This window comes from Eublepharis macularius, chromosome 14 (assembly GCF_028583425.1).
Source record: "Eublepharis macularius isolate TG4126 chromosome 14, MPM_Emac_v1.0, whole genome shotgun sequence".
Classification (NCBI taxonomy): Eukaryota; Metazoa; Chordata; class Lepidosauria; order Squamata; family Eublepharidae; genus Eublepharis; species Eublepharis macularius.
In genome coordinates, this window is record NC_072803.1 from 31,321,212 (window position 1) to 31,340,711 (window position 19,500).

General features: G+C 44.0%; 1 protein-coding gene and 1 long non-coding RNA gene across 3 annotated transcripts in view; one reads left to right on the forward strand and one right to left on the reverse strand.

The window, feature by feature from the left end:
• BIN3 (bridging integrator 3) overlaps window positions 1–19,500 on the forward strand; it is a 114,932-nt gene that overhangs the window by 43,307 nt on the left and 52,125 nt on the right. For both annotated transcript variants that reach the window (XM_054998206.1, XM_054998207.1), the window contains 2 exons: window positions 16,764–16,804; window positions 18,700–18,761. In XM_054998206.1, coding sequence (XP_054854181.1) covers window positions 16,764–16,804; window positions 18,700–18,761 — 103 coding nt within the window. The remainder of the gene's footprint in view (window positions 1–16,763; window positions 16,805–18,699; window positions 18,762–19,500) is intronic.
• The window catches only part of LOC129342438 (uncharacterized), a 36,980-nt gene continuing 17,524 nt past the window's right edge, over window positions 45–19,500 (reverse strand). The window contains exons 3-4 of the long non-coding RNA XR_008598217.1: window positions 18,221–18,335; window positions 45–431 (exon numbers count right to left, since the gene is read on the reverse strand). This is a non-coding gene — a long non-coding RNA (uncharacterized LOC129342438). The remainder of the gene's footprint in view (window positions 432–18,220; window positions 18,336–19,500) is intronic.

Below are 19,500 nucleotides of genomic sequence, written 5' to 3' on the forward strand. Positions count from 1 at the left end.
TTTAATTAAATTTTTGTTCTGTTCTCCCCGCAAGCAGGCTCAGAGCGGATTACAACATTATAAAATATACAATAAAATATAGAATAAAATTTAGCAGCATAATATAATCATCAGTAATATAATATTTTAAAACAGCCACACACTTATTGCACCACCCACTCAGCCTAAACAACTCGTGGGGCAGGGTGGCCAGTTATGGCTGGGTACAGGTATCAGGAAACCACCAGATGTACTTGGCTGCTTTGCAGATTTGAATATTCTGGTTTTCTTCTTCACTGTAGACTGAGGAATTCCATCTGTGTGTAGGCTTTTCAGGAGCAGCAGCACAAGCGGATGATCAGTTTTATGGTTCTGTTATGTTCCAGATGTTGGCCTCTGGATTCCATTCCAGGAAGTGGGAAGGTGAGGCATCTCTAGGGCTGAATCCAAAGCTGGATCAGAGAGTGGAAGTGGTTTGTTGGAGAGGCTCTCCCACTCATCAGTTTAGATCACAAACATACACATGTAGAGAAGCAGTTGACCCCTCTAACACAATCATGGTCTGGTAGTAGTTGTGCTGACCTCAGCTGGAGAAAACATTAGTTCTATTTCAGTGTGCCTACTTGCCGTCTACCCTTTGGGGAAGGGCAAAATGTCAGTGGTAGTTTCATGCTTCATGGCCTAAAGGGGGGAAAAAATCCTGTACAAGAAATCAACCAGTGAACTGATCTGATCTCCAGCTCATTGCATCTATGCTTTCACCTTAACCTGGCCAAATCCAGTTCCAGACAGAATAATCTCTCACTCCCCTGAAAAGAGCAGCTGTCATTTGACTGGTGTGGGGGCAGAGACAGAATCTAAAAGCCAGTCTGCTCTGCTACTGCCTTGTCATACATGAATCTTGTCTTGGAGTGGAATTTACGTCTTGCACCTTTACCTGTAGTGACTGAATGAAGAGAAAGCTGAGAATTTGTGTCACTCCTAAGGAGTTGCAAATTTAAATAGATCCTGGAACTCACTTCCTCTGCAGCAACTTTCAGGCTGTCTCCTGGCAAGCCCTGGGGTTCTCTGGAAGCTTATAGGTTTTTTGATAAGTATCACTAATGGCAGGAAAACTCTGTGAGACTTCTCACCTACCTATCTTCCCCTGCAATATGCTGTTGCAGGAGAGCAGTGGGTATATTCTAGGGAGCTTTCTTGGTTCATGTAGAGCAATGATGAGACCCCATAGGCAGGGCCTGTGCTTCTCTGTGCCCACTGTCCTAGAATTTTCTGCAAGATGGGCAGGGTTTCTCAGCAGACAGATCACCTGCAAGAAGAAAAAATCCCCTATAGTTCGTATGTTCGGACCCACAGTTTCTGGTTGCTGAGTACTGCCAAAACCAGAAATGTAATGTTTGGTGGGGTAGAGCTGTGTCCTAATGACGTTTTTGCTTGGAGATTCTTAAGGGTCACTTCAACCATCATGAAATTAATGGTTGGTGCAGGGCTTTTTTTCAGGGGGAACACGGGGGAACGGAGTTCCGGAACCTCTTGAAAATGGTCACATGGCTGGTGGCCCTCTCCCTGATCTCCAGACAGAGGGGAGTTTAGATTGACCTCCGCGCCGCTTGGTGGTGCGGAGGGCAATCTCAACTCCCCTCTGTCTGGAGATCAGGGGGCGGGGCCACCAGCCATGTGACCATTTTCTCTGAGGGCAACCCACTGAGTTTCACCACCTCTTTTCCTAGAAAAAAAGCCCTGGGTTGGTGTATGCACATTCAATGGTGCTAGTGATACGGAAAGACACTGTTTTTTGAACATGCGATTTTAAAAAAGGTATGTGTGCCTCCCATAAAGCATTGGTAAATTGTGACATACCCATATGCTATTTTAATGTCATACGTAGCACCCACCCCTAAGTGGATGAGGTTTTACTTAATGCTTGGTGTTGGGCCTCCCTATATTTGTTTGTTTAGAACATATATGTCCTGCCTTTTAATGTAAAGTCTGCAAGGTAGCTTAACACAAATATTTTATTAAAAAAATAGAAAAGAAGAAAGCCATGCAAGTGAACAAAACTAGCAAGCAGCAAGTTTAAATAAAATGTATCTTGTGCTCCCTTCCCTTCCATTAATAGTACTCTGGAAGCTGCCTTCAAAACTTTCTAAGCTGAGAGCTGTAGAACACGAATTTTTAAAATAAATCTTTTAGACCATTTAAAGCATAAAAGAAAGGATGAAATTCGCTTAACACCTAAATATTGACAGTGATGACACCAAACTTATCTAGTGAGGGAGGTTCAAAGTTTGGGTGCCATTCCAGAAAAGACCCTGCCTCAGGTACCCATTTGCCTCACTTCTAAAGGAAAGGGTCTATTGAGAGGCAGGTTCTTGTGGGACAGAATGGTTCTTTAAATGTTTTATTGAGCCTGTGGTGGGGAGATACTTGGCCAAAGCCAGCATGATCCTTGGGTCTCTATTAGAGATGGTCATGAATCTGGAAAATGGCAGTTTGTGGTTCGTTGCAGTGCCACAAACTACAAACCACGAATTTTCACGAACTTGCCCTACTTCACAAACTGGTTCATTTAGTTCATGGCTCGTCACTTCCAGAGGCTGTGGAACAGCCCCCTTAACAGTCAGAGATGCCAAACTCACAGGGATTCTTCAGCAGGCTCTCTTCCAGGTAGGCTCGTCTCCAGTTTGGTGCAGATTGGATTTCAGATGTACGAGTTATAGACCCTCAAAGCAGGTGCCCCCAGGAAAGTTCCATTAAATATAATGGGAGCCACGAATGCCAATTGACATACATTGCAGTACCAAAAAGTTGCAATGAAAATATGGGATGGATTTAGAGAATCTTCCTCTGAGAATGGAATGACGGCTCCCAGAGTGGAATGATGGTTCCTGGGAACAGAAAAACTGCTCTGGGGTTGGAATGGGGACAGAAGTACTCATTGAGGGGACAGTCAGGGAGATGTTCTTGGGGAGACAGGAATATTCTTTCAAAGGACAGGAGAACAGAGACTGTCTATGAGAGGAGGTTAATCTTGGGGGAAAGGATTAGATGTTCTTTGGGGAGACAGGAATATTCTTGTACAGGAAAGGACAGAGGTGATCCATGAGGTAAGGTCAATCCTCGGGGGATGACATCATACCTTGCTGAAGTCCCTCTCCTCCCCAAACCCCTTCTCCAGGCTCCCCCCCCCACATCTCCAGGAATTTCCTAACCTTGAGCAGGCAACCTTAACTCTATGGCATTATACCTTGCTGAAGTCCCTCTCCTTCCCAAACTCCACCCTCTCCAAGTTCCCCCTGCCCACATCTCCAGGAATTTCCCAACTTGGGTGGGTCCCTGGGAGCGGTAGTCTTACCCTTCTCCCTCTGCAAGCTCCTGGAGGAAAACTGAGCTGAGTGGATTTTCTTACAAAAAACAACTGCTCAACTGAGAGATTCTTTCTTTCAAAAATCCACTCATTTTCCAGGAGCTCAGAGATGGGGAGGTGGGGAATCTGCGGTGCAATTCCCTGCTGGGAGAAGAAGAATGGGTGGACTGGGTTTCTCTCTCACTCGCAAAACACCTCCGCTTTTTTCTGCCTCTTGTTACGTCATTCCCCACCCTCACCCCCATCCAAAACTCTCAGAGGATTTTTGAAAACAAGAGAGTGTGTGTGAGAGAGAAAGTTCCTCCAGTTGCAGTTCTCCCCAGCTGAGAATCATATTGAGCTGAAGTTTTTTTTAAAGAGTACATTTCCCAGGGATCCTTGCATGATCCAACATGCACCCTTGCATCTCGTGTGAGGGTTATACTCCTACTCTTTGAGCAGAATGGGAGCTCTCTGGTTGGCAGCTAGAGCTGCCTATCAAGCTTTAGAGGGTTGACATTGGTGTTCCCAGGGCTGCAGAAGGTTTGTAGAAGCCCATCCCCCTATTGCCTAGGGAATAGATTGTTCGGCTCCAGGCTGTCTCCAGTGACAAACTAAAAATTGAACCACCCTAAAAATCAGTGTTTTGTCGCTGTTCGTCAGAAATGTGCTCCGACAAACTAGCCCGGTTCGTGATGAGCTTTGGTTCGTATTTCGATTCGTGGCTATCTCTAGTCTCTATCCATCAGTAAATAAGGAAATATAGTCTTTTGATACTGTAGGTAGTAGTTTAGTTAAAACAGAAGTAATCCACAGTTCACTATAAGAATTGTAATGAGGGCATTCCAATACCTTATGGGACAAAGAACTGATCTTTTCCGAGACTCATCTGAGTAAGGCATATCTGAGTTAGGTTAATTACAGTATCTCCCATATAAAACTGCTGAAGGGGCAGCATTTGAATGTGTGAGCATAAATGCTCTGCAGTAGGATGTAGGATGGGATTGTTGGAAATGGAAGGATGTCAAACAACTGGGTGGAGCATACTCTCTGAGTGTGTCCAACTGAGTTAGAGTAATTGAGATCTTTTATTTATCTCTTTGTTTGTTTGTTTGTTTGTTTGTGTGTGTGTGTGTGTGTGTGTGTGTGTGTATGTCATTTATAGTCCGCCTTTCTCACTGAGACTGGCGGATTACACAATATGAGATTAGCACAATCAGTATCAAGTACAATTCAGTACACTTCTTGATAATTAATAATGATTCACTGCTATGTCACAGTGACGTAGCAGTCTGGAACCATCAATGTAATGCTTGGGGCTTCTCAGCTGCTTCTGTTTTAACAGAGAGGATAAACCTGCACCTCTATGCCCAACGCTTTTTGAAGGAAGTTTTTCCTGTTGGTTCCATGCATGCTCACACTCTCTTTTTCCTACCCTTCCCATGGTTCTCAGGCTCATTGCTATAAAATTCAGCTGTCATTTAGGAATGTGCAGAGGGTCTCTTTTAGTCAATGCAGAGTAACTTTATTCAGCAGAAACAAAGATAAGGACACAAGGCCTGGCTCAGGCCTTCCTTAGCTGCCCTAATACACAGATATGAGAAAAACCTGGACTGGAGCTGCTCTAGATTTTAGTATCCTGGGACTAACATGAAAAAGGTTCCACAGCATTACAATTGCCATTGCTAGCAGAAAGTTCTTATAATTGTTTTCATCCTGTCTTTGGGGTCATTCCTGTATGACACCATTTCTAACAAGAACTAGTTGTACAGTGGTTAGAGCATTGGGCTAGTATCTGGGAAATCCAGATTCAAATGCCATTCTACCTGAAAGGCTTTCCTGTGACTTTGGGTCCGTCGCATTCTCTCAGCTTGGCTTGCTTTGCAGGATTGTTGTGTGGATGGAATGGAAAGGTATAAACTGTTACAGCCACATTGAATCCCCACTGGAGCTGAAAGGTGTGGTGGTTAGATAAACTCCACGCCCATCTTTTTAAAGGATGTCTTAATGTTTCTACTCAGAAGGGCTACAAGAAGTCCTCGACACACAAACTTTCATTAAGTTGGCTACTGTCAGGGCCCCTGCTGCAATCCTTTAGCAAATTTATACTTCACTCCAGTGATCATCATTGTTGTTGTTGATCGCCTGCAGATTAAGTAGCACTTCATCTCTAATTCAGTCACTGAAGACTGTAAATGCTGTAAACTGTTATCTTGTATGGGAAGCAGAATCCACCTGCTGCAATTTTTCCTTTCAGCTGCTAATCAACAGATCATTATGATCCTTTTACCACCCCCTTTGAAGGGAGCATGAAACATGTTTTCACCCCATCTTGGGGGAATAAAGGGTATTGGTCAAAGTGTTATAAATTGAGGCCACTGAACATCTCCAATAGCAGATTGCATCTTTGTAGAAAAGATAAAAGCCCAATGGCTCCCTAATAGCTAACATTTATTTGCTATAAGTTTTTATGAGTTCAGCCTACTCCTTCAGATATCAGTGTGTTTCACAGCCTATAACTGTAGTGTATGTGACGAGCCTATTCCTTTAATCTGGAGCTGGACTGCCGTAGTCCATGCTTTAAAAAAAAAAAGAGTAGAGGATTCGGTTTTGTTTTCTCGGCCATGTTGGATGCTCCTCTCCGCAGGTCCAGGAGGAAGCGCCCGAGCAGCCTGACCGGGTGGCTGACCTGCGAAGGTTAGCCCCCAAGACTCCCAGTGAGGGTGTCTGGGTCCGGAGCGCGACGGGAAGAACCCCCCCGAAGTCGATGTGGGGGGGGGGGTAAATTGCCCGTTTGCTCCTATGGAGGCCGGCAGACTTGCGCAGCACATCGCGTGCGGCTGGGCCATGGAGAATGGCAAAAAGCAGATCTAAGGTGAAAACCTGTAAGTAGCGAATCCCTTCTGTTACTACAAGCATATGCGAAGGATTGGTGGGATTTGAAGCTAAGAAGGCTCGGATTTCTTCCCCCTCACTGAGTTTCAAAACTTGGCTGGCGGATTCCCCCCCCCCCCCAAGATGGCAACGAAAAAGCAGAGCCCTGCTATGGGCAAATCCATCTCGGCTGCTTTGCAGGGGAAAGGAGAGTCTCTTGAGGAGCTAGTAAAGCGGTAGGTCGTCAAAGCCATAAAGCCCTTTGTTGACAAGTTAAACGAAACAGATCAAAGGGTTGGCTTAATTGAGAGTGAAGTGAAAACCATTAAGGAAGCAGCGGTGGGGGCGGAAAAGTCTGCTCGGGAAAACGCAGCACTCATGAGGGCAACAAACAAAGAACTAAAGCTGTTGGAGAACCAACTGATCGGGTTGCAAGTAGATCGTGCTCAGACAATATTGCGTCTCTAGAATGTGAAGGAGGAGGAAAATGAGAATTTAAAGGATCTGGCGTCGGAACTTTTGGCGATACCCGCGAAGGCAACTAAAGAAGAGTTAAAAAGCGCCATTTTGGAAGTCCGCCGGGCTTCTTCAAAATATGCAACGAAGCGTCAGCTGCCTCGCGAGATTATTATTGACTTTTCATCTAAGAAGATTCGGGACACCATCCTATATAATTCATACAATGCGGACTTGGACTTTCTGGGCAATAAGGTTAAGATATTGAAGGACGTTCCATTTTTAGCTCGGAAAAGAAGATTTAAATATAAAAGGTTTGCAGCTCTTCTGAGGAAATGTGAAATAAAATACAAATGGTTATTTCCGGAAGGTATCTGGTTTAGCTATAAAGATCAAGTTTACAAGATAGCATCAGAAGACCAGCTAAGGGACTTTGTGTGTAAACATCAAGAGTTTCAGCAAGAAGAAGAGGATTTCAAGCCTGAAGGGGGAGGGGAGGAGGGAATGAGCACAGTGACTGTAGCTGTTCAGAGAGAATTGCGACCGAGACACAGAGGGGGGAAGAAGACCTAATCCTGATTGTAGTCTGTATTTTATAAGATCTATCAATCTAACAGCATTTTACAAGGTTCTAATGTTAAATAATTGCAGTATGAAGGGAATGCATTACTTGTAGATGTAGTGTTTGTGTTGTTATGTGTTGTTTCTTCCCCTTCTCCCTGTTCCCACTTTTTCCTTTCTGTAGTACTAGTAATTTAAAAAATAAATAAATAAAGAGTAGAGGCTGTTACTGTGACTTCACAAAGAGACTTTGAATTCTTCAGTCCAAATAGACAATACTCTACAGGGAGAAAAATTCACTTGTCTGTCATTATTGATGATTTACTGTACAAGAGGAAGTAAAAATTCAGTGGTCTGTTGCCTTGTCCACCACTCACAGTTTTCCTTCAATTCTTTTTCATATCTGTGTTGTAGTATGGACTCAAAAGACCCAACGTATTTCCCACCTCTCAGGAGGGTCACCTGTCCTCCCATTAATTGAAGTATTCTCCCTGAGACTGAAAAAGGGTATTATTTTTGAGTGCTCCTTATTTTTTAAGGAGGACAGATGAAAAAGCCTGTTTTAGGTCCAGGTCATCTAATTTTGTATATTGTTGTGTTTACAGTTGTGCTTGACTGTCTTATTCACATATCTCTACCCTTCCTGCAGAGAGTCCCTGCTGTTGGGTTGCAAACTGCTAGTGGCAGAATTCCTACCCCTTGGATGTTTATAAAATGCATGACAACTAGGGTATTCCACTTGAGGCTGCAGTATAGTTTTTTCCTCTGATCTGTTGATGGTTGGTTACAAACCCTTTCCAGGGCGACCTCTTTTTTTATCCTACTAGTTTAAAAAAGTTTCCTTTGACTTTTCGGTATTAGTTGATCCACATTTTACTAAGATGGTTCAGAGTTTTCACTTTCACAAGTGCAGTCCTGTGTTTTTATATACCTGTATATGTCACTTTGGCAGAATGTGATCATCAGTTTATGTTTCACACTTCGTAAGGTGCCAAAATTTGTTTTCTTCTTTCCTAGACAGAGCATACATGCACCATTCTCATTCTTCCAGAGCCCTGTTCTTCCCAGGGCTCTGAGATTTAGTGCCACCTCAGGGGCTGCCCTGACAGTGTGGGGGCCCCACTATGACGGTATGCCTCCAGGTGGCTCCTGATCTTCTGAAAAATGACTTTGTCATACAACTACTACTTTTTTCAAGAGTACTAGGCATACCTTTTCTTACTTTGTTTTTCTGCAAATGCTCCATGTCAATGCAGTGCATTGCAGTTATTTTATTCAGCTAACTGGCACAACTCCTAGATACTCAGTTTGGATGCATGGGCTATTTGCCCTTGTGACACCCAGTAATGGTCCATGGCCTGCCCTTTTGTTTGCCAGAGACCCCCACCATTGGGGAATGCCCTTGCTAATCCAAAGGCAAGGTAATCTGTTTTTATGTTTTATCTCCTGGCTGTTTTTTCCTGTGCAGATTGTTCTGCTACCAGCACAAGGTTCAGTGATGGTGCACACTGTCTGTCCTTTCTTTGGCCCCATCACGCCTGCTTCACTGTTTTCAGTGTTCTGGTGTGGATCTGCTATGTTTTCACTCCCACTGATGGCTTTGGCAGCTTTGATCAGCTCCTTTTCCTTCACTATAGCAGTAGTGTCCGGTTTTTTCTCATTGGCAATTTCTCCTCCTTGACTACCATATCTTGCACCTCTAAGTGGGCAAGAGTCTCTACTGAGGCTATAGCAGGACTTGGACCCTTCTTCTTTTGCTGTTGACTATATTTGGAATTCAAACAGTCTAAACTTTCCTCTTCCTAATTGGATCTCCAAAGACCTTTAAAGTAGGACTGGGAGTTACCAAGGGGTAACTTTTGACACTTCCCTGGTGCTTCATTTTTAGTGTACAGCACTTTCACCTGTGGAATGAGGATACTGTGGGTTTCTAGCCTATGTCCCCCCATTCATAGAGTTTCACAATGCCCTGCCCTGGCCAGGATTTCCTACCAGGGGTTTGGCTTTCAACTCTCATGTCTCACAGCACTATTGGTTGTATTAGTCATTCAGGTTCCAAGAGAGACCTGGCAGTATCCTCACACAGCCCTTCTTTTGTAGGTTGGTAGAGGCTATCACACTCTCTCTTGGGTGTATGACTGTTCAACACCCTTTACCTAGCATGGCTCTTCCCATCAGAACGCTGTTTTTTCCTTGTTGCATTCCTGCCTGTACTTTGGCAGGGATACTTTTAGAGAGCTCCCGGTGTTACCAGAACTGCTTTTTATAATGGGGAAATTAGCTTGGCAGTCTGGAACTAAAATTAGCGCGGATCTTAACCAATGTTTACGGAGGTCCCGATTCCAGACACTCTAGTGACAAAGAGGCAGACTACAAATAGGTTCAATAAACACGTGTATTTACTAATAGTGTGGCGTAAGCCTGAACTTGCACATACATACAAGAAAGCATACAAGGACTAGGAAATGCAGAGTAAGAAATATAGAGACGGTTGCTTGAGCAGGTACCCACGATGATAAGGGAATACTCACAATCCTGAAGCGGAGCAGAGACACGACAGCGAGGTGGTCCAATGCCAGCAATGGATCCATGGACAGACAGCAAGGGGGTCTGGATAGGAATGGCACGCGCACCATGCGGTCTGAGAGACCAGCTTAAATACCCCAAAACGTACCCTGGGGCTGGTGCTGTACTTGGTGGTTCTCACAGATTAAAACAAAGGATTTTAATGGGCTACTGAATGGCTTAGATGGGCCACTTTAGGAATCTGATTATGTTAAGTGACACCTCAGGAAGAGGGGACAAAGGAGGGAGGGGGAAATCCCAGTGGGCTGAATGGGTGTTCCAGCGGACAGGGCTTGCCCTGATGTCATCAGCTCTGGAATGCGGAGGTTTCTTTGAGATGCATTCTCTAAGTGCTTAGGATGGTTGGCACTTAGCTTCTTCTCCGGGGCGGCTCCTAAGATATGTAGAGCGGGGCAAGGTTCTCTCGCTGCGGACGTGGGGTATCCGCTTCACTGAAATGGCTTCCCAAAGCAGGCTTCTTCTCTCGGTCTTCCAGCTGCCTAAGAACATGGTCGCCGGCTGGGCATGGCGGAGGCTGGTTAGCAGGTTGCCCGGTAGCGAGGGCAGGCTTGGGGACTGATCCGCGGGAGGCTGCAAGCGGGAACTGACCAGGGAGCACCTGGCCAGGCTCGCTGGAGGTTTCCCCGGCAGGCGCCTGGCTGCTAGCAGTGGCTTGGGCCCAGATGAGGCAGGCTTCCATGGAGGCAGGGGGAACAGCACGTAAAACACAGTCCATAGCAGGAAACAGGCGCGGTCCGTGGCGGATGGCAATGCAGGCATGGGGCACATGTGCAACAAAGTCCAAACACACACTGGGAGGTCCAGATATAGGTCTAGGCAGGGCTGCCCAGGAAGAAAGTCCTTTGTGGAGTCATCCAAACAGGGGGTCAGGAGACTAACACAGTCTATTGCAGCAGCAAGGTAATTAGCAAGCAGGCAGGAAACTGACACGTGTATCAGAGCACACACATGCAGGGCAATCTTTGGTGCAGCAGTAAAACAGCAACGCAGGAAATTTTAACACAGTCCATGGCAGGAGAGGGGGCCTACTTGGCAACACCAGCTTCTTTAGAAGCACCTCTGGGTTAAATATCAATGAGATGCTAAGCATCTGTTGGGAAGGTGGTCGGTCCTCCATAGTCCCCCCATTTGAGACTTTGAGAGCTTCACACCCACTTCCTTCAATAAGTGAGCTTGCTACTCTCCCAATGTGGGACTGCACAGAAGCCATGAAGATGAAAACAGGATTGCACTTACCTGTAATGGTTGTTCATTGAGTGGTCTTCTGTGCAAGCACACACCCCTCCCTCCTTCCTGCCCCACTGTGAACTCTCTGGATCCTTAGTTTCGGGGGGGGGTCTCCAGCAGCAGCATGGAGAGAACTGTGGGAATAGTGCCCCTCCTGCTGGTCATGTGATGCTTTTGGCAGGAAAGCACCAAAGGGAGCAGAGGTGCTCCTAGAAAGCTCTGGAAATCTTCTCCACAGCTGGCCTGCTTGTGCACAGTCCCAGTGTGTACTTGCACAAAAGACCACTCAATGAACAACAGTTACAGGTAAGTGCAACCCTGTTTTTCTTAATAGCTGTGGATGGCTTCCTGAATGGGCAGTTTGCCTGCAGTGATTAGTATTTACAGACTGTGTTTGAGAGCTTACACTTACAATGGGTGGAGAGCATGAGTGTTTCTGGGGATGCAGATTTAAATCTGGGAGAGAGTTTCAGGGGACGCAAGCTAATGGCCACAGCAGCTCTCTGGGATTGTGATGCTGTCTTTTTATAGGATCGTATTTCCCCCTGTTGTGCTCTGTTTCTACATTTGTAAATAAATTTTTAAATAAAGCATATATTACAAAGATGCTAGAGGACTTCCGCACACTTTAGGAAACCAAATCTGGTAGCACTGTCCCTTTAACTTCTTAATGCAGAACACTGCTTTATTCTGCTAATAAAGCATCACAAATGAAATTTACCCGTTACCATATCACTGCTTCACTACTCTATAGGTGCTTAATAAATTATAAATATTAGTGTCAACAGCAGGAGGATTTCCATGTTTCTGTCCAAATGTTGGCCTTGTATTAACATCTCCATTTTACTTGCAGTAGGATACTTGTATAAATGCTGAATTATAGTGTGTGTGCTTTTTCCCTTATAGTATCAAAGTGAAGACGATGCATGTGCACACAAGAGAGAGAAGGGAAAAAATGATTAAGTTTGGGAGGCAAGTCGGGATGTTTGGAAAGTTATATCTGTTCAAATAGACCATGTTCGTCCCAGGTATTCCTGTTTGTGGTAGCTGGTGTCTTTAATATGTGATTAAAATGGTGGCAGCAACCCAGAGTTAGGTGCCAGGTTGGCAGCCAGTGTCATGTTGCCTTGTAAGGCAACCGGGACAGTTCACACATGGACATATAAATAGAAGTGGCAATTCAGCAGCTATTTTTAACCACCGGAACAGCCATAGAAATGTAGGGTGGCTTTACTTTTTTGTGCTTGTTACCTGACCTGAAGGCATCAGCTGCTGTGGATTTTGGCAAGCTTGCGACACAGACAGCGGGCAGTGCAAACATCCTACACGCTGCTCTAGCCCTGTCCTAGGAGGACCATTTTTGGCAGTGGGCAAACTTTGTTGCTTGTGCATAGTTGTTCTGTTTAGATACATATGGTGATAGCTTCCATAATAATGGGCATGTGACAGGTACAAGCCCCATAGATTTGCCAGCCAGTGTGGTCAAAATGGCCATCAAAGTGGACCTCTGGACCGATTCAGTCTTGGAGACGGAAATGGTTCACAGAGGCGGCCATAAAACTGAGCCTTTCCTTGGAAGTTCTGTCCTTGTCTTGTGGCAATGTTAATTAAAAACAATGCAGGGATTTGAGTTTGAAACATTTCAGTTTCCTTAGGTCTCTCTTTTTTGCTTCAGTACTTCCAATTAGAAAATGCTTTAGAAATAAAATTATCATTTATTGCACCTGCTAAAAGCTACAATTTGTGCAGGCCCTCCGTCCTGGTGGGTGGCAGGGAAAGACAGTGGACCCAGAGCAGGCTGTTGTGGCTTCCTGGACTTAGTGTGGGTGCAGCTCTGGCTCCCTCTGACCTTGAGTGCCATTTGAGAGATCAGGAGCCAGTTGTGGAATCTTGTATTCGCCAATCCTCTCCCCAGAGTGAAAACCAACCTTCCTTCATCAGATTTAAGAATGTGGAACCAGCGTTAACCAGGGTTGCTAATCAGCTTCTCTCCTTAGCCAGGGTTTTGAAGTTGGTTAGCAAGCCAAGTTTAAGAGGCTAGATTGTACCACCTTGGTTCTAAAATAGAAAAACTTTGTTTTCATTATACGGTCCTGCGGGAGTAACCTGCAAAAGGATTGTGTAGTGGCATTCATTCTGGATTATGTTTTTAGATTTGGAAGCCTTTGCTGGTGGTGACACTGAGTCAAGCAGCGGTGCTTAAGGAGTCTCCTAGGAAATGATACAGGAAAGATGATGTTCAGCAGTCATTATCTTTGAGGTGTGGGTGGCAAATGCTGGAACCAGTTAGGCACATTTGAAATGCCCTAAAACATGGATATAGGGAGGAAAAACAAATGGGTGAAAGTTACCATTTCTAAGATTTTTGTTTAAAGAGCAAAAATGATATATTTCCTACTTGAAAGTTCAAATAACTTTTTAGATTTTCCAGTATAATGTTTGGCTGCTTTCTGTTAACGCTCCATAGATATAAAGCATTTCCCCATATTTTGTTGGAAGTAGTTGGAAATTGCTCAGCTGTAATGAGCAACTATGAATCTCCAAAATTAAAGTGGCACTCTTATTTCCCAGCTTAGTACTTACAATACAGGATTAACAAAAGGAGCTGTGAGGTGGGAACGTGCTCTCCCCTGCATGTTGCCAATGGAAAACTAAGGCAAAAGTACTGCTGTGATCCTAAGTGATTGTTTAGCTTGCCTGTACTCCCAGCATGGCTTTTTTGCAAGCAGGGCCAATGTAGTGGCATTCCTTTATTTCTTTTATATGCAGCTTCTTGCCAAAATAATTTTGTTCTGGTAACATGCTGACACAGCAGTTATTGTACTCCAGTCTCTTAGGGTGTAGCTACATTACAGGCTTAAACTGGTTTGCTATAGTCAGTTCCTTTCCCCCAGGGTACTGTGGGAACTGTGGTTCTGTGAGGTGCAGTTAGGGACTTCTATCAGAATTCTCAACGCCTTCACCAAACTGCATTCCCCAGAATTCTTTGGGGGAACTCTTGGCCATTAAATTGATATAAAAACATGTATGTTTGTACTGCTGATTGCAGGCACATCAGTTGTTAGGGTTGGATTAGTGATAACTATTCCAAAGTATAGCAATTTATTAGGGAGTTGAACCTTCTATTTCTCATTTGCTAAAATAAGATAGCTTTCATTAACTGGTCTTTCAGATTAGAATTATACAGGGGAGGTTTTGCAACGGTACTGAATGCCAGTCAGTACCTTTCCCCCAGAGCACTCCCAAGTCCTGATTCTCATGTTCTGGTCTGCTTTACACAGCCAGAGAAAGAGTAGACCCTCAGAAACAGCCTAGTGGGGATCTGAAGAGGAAGGATGGAATTGGTGGAAATCAGTACAGGCTTATTATATATGAGTTCTGGCACTTTTTTAAACACAAAAAAGCACTGGAATTAGAGTTGTGACAGGCCTTTCTTACCATCTAGTAGTCCAACTCTGGGTTCTATCCAGGACATCCCTGACAAGATGGCTGTTGGGCCTTTGCTTTTCTACCAGTGATGGTAGAAAACAGCAAGAGTCCAGTAACAGCTATAAGACTAACAAAATTTGTGGTAGGGTATGAGCTTTTGTGAATCACAGCTCACTTCTTCAGATACTTTAGATACTTCTTCAGATCTTGATCTACCTCCAGTGATGGACAGTTTTCCCCTCACCCTGATAATAGATTCCATTACTCCCTTTTGATTGAAAAAAATATTATACCGAGGTGAATCCTCCCTCCCTTCAGTTGCCATCCTCTTCTGCAAGATGGACAGCTGCTATTGCACCGCGTTATGGTGGCTTCTCTGCCTTCTGTCCATAAACGAGAAGACTACAGAGACATCACAACAAGCAGTCACCCTAAGGCTGTAGTGTGAGATCACAGTGCATCACTCTGATCTCCTCCTCTACTTAATGATGTCCAATGGGCATTCTCCGTAGCTACCATCTCTGCCTCCACCACCGTGTCCCTTAGATCTGACTGGCTCTCACAGTGAAGGGAAGTGAAAACTAATAAGCTGTAGTGGCTCAGCGATTCGGTTTGGATTCTAGATACCGAGTTCCAAATTAATGTTCATCCGTGAGAACTCCTTGTTGGGGTGCCTTTGGTTAAATTTAGTCAGATAGCTCACCTGAATCTTCCTTACTGGATTTGAAGTGAAACTGCCATTCTGATTTTTTTTTAAGAGGAAAGGGAATAAAACTTTAGTAAATGTTTTTTAAAATTGCCACAGAGAACAAGTCCTTATGGATAGTTTTCCCTTATAGCAGAAAGCCAAGCCCAGGAACCCATTCTCTACTGCTGCTTTCCTTGAACTTAGGAGTAATGGATTAGTGGCCATGGGAATTGCCGTGTTACCATTACCTCAGAGTTTGTGTTCTACTACCTGCGTTCATTCAGTTTTAAATTGCTAGTAGTCCTTAAGGCAGAAGAAAGACACTGAGTCCTGCAGGCAAGCAGACATAATTGCTGGCAGCTTTGGTGTGTGATGTGTATTTGCTTTCAAGCAGCATGTTAAACACAGGAAAGTGCTGTGCAAGCTACACAACAAGCTCTCCCTATTCTACCATGGAGCAATGAGCTCTTTAATATAACAATGAGAGAGAGAGAGAGAGAGAGAGAGAGAGAGAGAGAGAGAGAGAGAGAGAGAGAGAGAGAGAGCGAGCGCATGCTCTACACTGTGTCACTTTTGGATCCGAGGTGAGTGGCCACTTACCAGGCTGCGCTCTTTGCTTCTAGGAGGATGAACCTGAAGTGTCTATAAGCCACTTGTAATACTTTATTTTCTATTTAAGAAGTAGCTTGCAAGTAAGATGACATCTAAAAGATTTGCTGTACAGGGTGTCTAATAGCCAAATCAAAGTGAGTACTTTCTTATTGAGGAAGAAATGTGTGTGAAAAAATATTGAAGGCCTCTTAAACCAAGTTGGGCCCCTGATACTGTCCTTTCTTTTCTCTGCTAGTAGGTATGGTGGAGGAGAGGGCTGTCAAGTTGTAGCTGATTAGTGGTGACCCCTGGTAGGGTTTTCATGGCAAGAGACTTAACAGAGGCAGTTTACCATTGCCTGCCTCTTGCAACCCAGGCCTTTGTTGGAAGTCTTTCATCCAATTATGAACCAAGGCTTACCCTGCTTTGCTTCCAAAATCTGGCAAGGTTAGGCCTGCCTGGTTATTCACATCAAGGTGCCTGTCTGTTTATCTGGTAGTGATAAAATAATTTTGTTTGGATTTTTAAAAGTAAACGATCCAGAGGAGTTAGTCATTTCAGGTTGCCTTTGTATGGTGCTTCTGGGCTATTACATGTAAGTGGATGGAATAAAAAAAAATTGGAGATTGTGTGGGGGAAAACTATTTAATTGCTCACCACACTATACAGTACTGAATGTGTTATTCAGGAGAATCCAAAAGAAATTCAGATCTGATGGGAGAGTCACTTAAATATTTGAGGAGGTTGTTTTTGTTTCTTAAATCCAGCTTTGTTTGTAGGGACAAAATGCTTTTTTCATTCCAGCTGTGAGTGATATATTTTCTATATATTATAGGGCATAGGAAATCCTTAGCTAGTGGCTTTTTAATTCATTTGAGAGCCTGTGTGAAATTTAGTGCATTATCTATTCACTACTTGAAAACTTGCCTCTTTAGGGCTTTGTAAGGTGAATGCCTTTTGCATTGGGTGGAGTCTTTTTTTTAAGTTACGTTCCAAAATTGATTTGAGGTGTCTTCCTTTTCTCAGGTCGAGAGAGATTTTGAACGCGAGTATGGAAAGCTTCAACAGTAAGTGTTCTTAACTAGTTTATTGTGGAGGATGGCCCTTGTTCTTCCTTTTCCCTTGCCTGAATTTGTCTTCTGTCTTGCCACTCTCTCCTGTGTTGGTCTAGTTCTGCCTGTTGGGACTGAGGGCTTTTTCACAAATTATATAATTCCTTCATGTAAGCAGGGCTTTTTCTCAGCCGGAACGCAGTGGAACGTATTTCCGGCACCTTTTGAAAATAGTCACATCGCTGGTGGCCTGATCTCCAGATCAGAGGAGAGTTTAGATCGCCCTCCGCGCACAGCGATTTAAATTTTAAAAAACTCCTCCCCTTGTTCCAGCTGACCCAAAGTGACATCATTGCGCGGTCCTGGAAGCGTACGTGCACTTCGTGCGTGCGCATGTGGTACCAGGGGCACCACCTCCTGCCAGGAGTTGCCCCCTGTGCTGGCAACCCACGGAGTTCCACCACCTCTTTTCCACCAGAAAAAAAGCCCTGCATGTAAGTATGATCTGTGTTATTCCCATCTGTTGTATGTGATCCTGTGTGTGTGCAAGGCTTTGCATGTACACAACATTGGGAAGCCACTAGCTGCTCACTACCTCCATAGCAAGAATACATGCAGGGCTTTACACCAATGTAGCCCATTACATTTTGCACACAAGTATTTTTCATGAAGGAATTTTGTAATGGGAAGCGACCCAGACTTCCCTGTAGTTAAATTTCTGCCAGACAATGAGTTTGTCTATTCCCAGTTGATGAGAAGTCCCAGCTTAGCTGGTCTTTCTGGAACTATCTCATTGAGGACCAAAATCTCAGCCTGTGATCATAAGATTCATCTTCTGCAAAAAGATTTGCAATCCTCTCTTATGGCTTGAATCCTACAACAAAGCATTGCCTCCCAGTCTTAAGCGGGACAAAGACGTTTTCTAAGTATTTAGCTTTCAACTTTGTGCTCTGGCAAGGGAAAGTGCCTGGCCCTGCCATGGTTGTCTGAGGTATATGTGGATAAAAAATGGATAGGGTTGTTGCCAGCATCCAGCTGACTTTGCCAAATGTTGACAAAGAGAGTGTGCCCATTCTGTTATTCCTTAGAAAATAAAGGAATTATACCTTTGTGTGAAAGAAAAAGGATATGCGTGTTTGTATGTGTACTCTTGGGCACATTAAACAAAGTCCATTTTCCATTGTTCTGGTAATGACCCAAGTGGCCTCTGGTATGTAAATGAATGGCTGTCTAGGTTCTGAAACAGAGATGGGGCTTTCCTTATCCCAGCTGGCTGAGAAACTGGGAATTGAACCTGGGACCTTCTGCATTCAAAGCGTGACTGAACCTGTCCCCTTCTCAGTTCAGTTCCCAAGGCACAGAATTTCCCCTTTTTTACATTCTGCATCAAATTAGCCAACTTGCTGTTAATCTAAGTTGCTAATGACTCACCTGAATGGGCCATTGGGAAAAATTGCTGCTTTCACTTTCGGAGATTGTCTCCTTTGGGTATTCCAGGGAAGCAATAGTTGGCTAAGAAACCTCCTATTTCCATACCTGTCACATGCTAAGGAACCAAAAAAGATCAGTACTACAATTATACAGAGTCCATTTTCAGGTTAAGAAACAACTGTTAATGGAAAGTGTTGCCATTGATGTTGCACATTTTGATGCTCCAGCCTCAGACAGCCTCCTGGCTTCTTTCTCTCTTTCTCTCTCTCTCTCTTTCTCTCTCTTTCTCTCTCTTTCTCTCTCTTTCTCTCTCTTTCTCTCTCTCTCTCTCTCTCTTTCTTTCTTTCTTTCTTTCTTTCTTTCTTTCTTTCTTTCTTTCTTTCTTTCTTTCTTTCTTTCTTTCTTTCTTTCTTTCTTTCTTTCTTTCTTTCTTTCTTTCTTTCTTAAACATTCATTCAAAACTTCATTTGCTATTTTAGGCTGGAAGAACAGACTAAGAAACTTCAGAAGGATATGAAGAAAAGTACAGATGCTGACCTTGGTAGGTAACATTGAGGAGCTGTCTAGCGAGCTTTGTAGAGAGAGGTGAAATTCAAGCTACGCTTCCTGACTAACGTTGCATCTCCCTTCACTCGAGTGTCCTTGTGTAATTCGTCTCGTGTGGTTTTGCTCTTAGTTGGGAACAAGGGCTATGGAGGTCTCTGGCAATGTGGAACTGTAAATGTTTCCATAATCTATGTTGAGGTCTCCTAACTTTACTTATAGTGCAATCCTAAGGAGAGTTACTCCAGTCTAAGTCTGTTGAAATCAATTGTCTTAGCCTGGAGTAGGATTACACTGTTAGTTACCTCATGAAAGCGTGTGAATGGATATCTAATCTTTTTTATTAGACAGTAAGGAAAAATTATCTCCAGGGGTCCTGGTTAATGCTTGGCTTAGCTTGGTTTAGCAATGACATGGTGATAGGCGTAGGAAGCAGTGAGTAAGTTGCCCCCTCTTAAACTGACACAGCTGTTTTTTCTGAGGCTTCAGAGAAAACGAACATCTGGCTTGCAGGTGTGTTCTTTAGCGCATTGGTTCTATCATGCTGCATTACTAGCTTCTGCGGTAGGAACCCCATTCCACTGCACCGCACAGTATGGGGTTTAAACAAACATGGGAAAGACTAAACAATTTGAAGGCTTGGGGAAGAGGAAATTTAATAATCACCACTTAACAGAATGTGGCTGGGATGCCTTTCAAAATGCCTTAGGAGGCTTGTATATATTGTTTCATAGCTG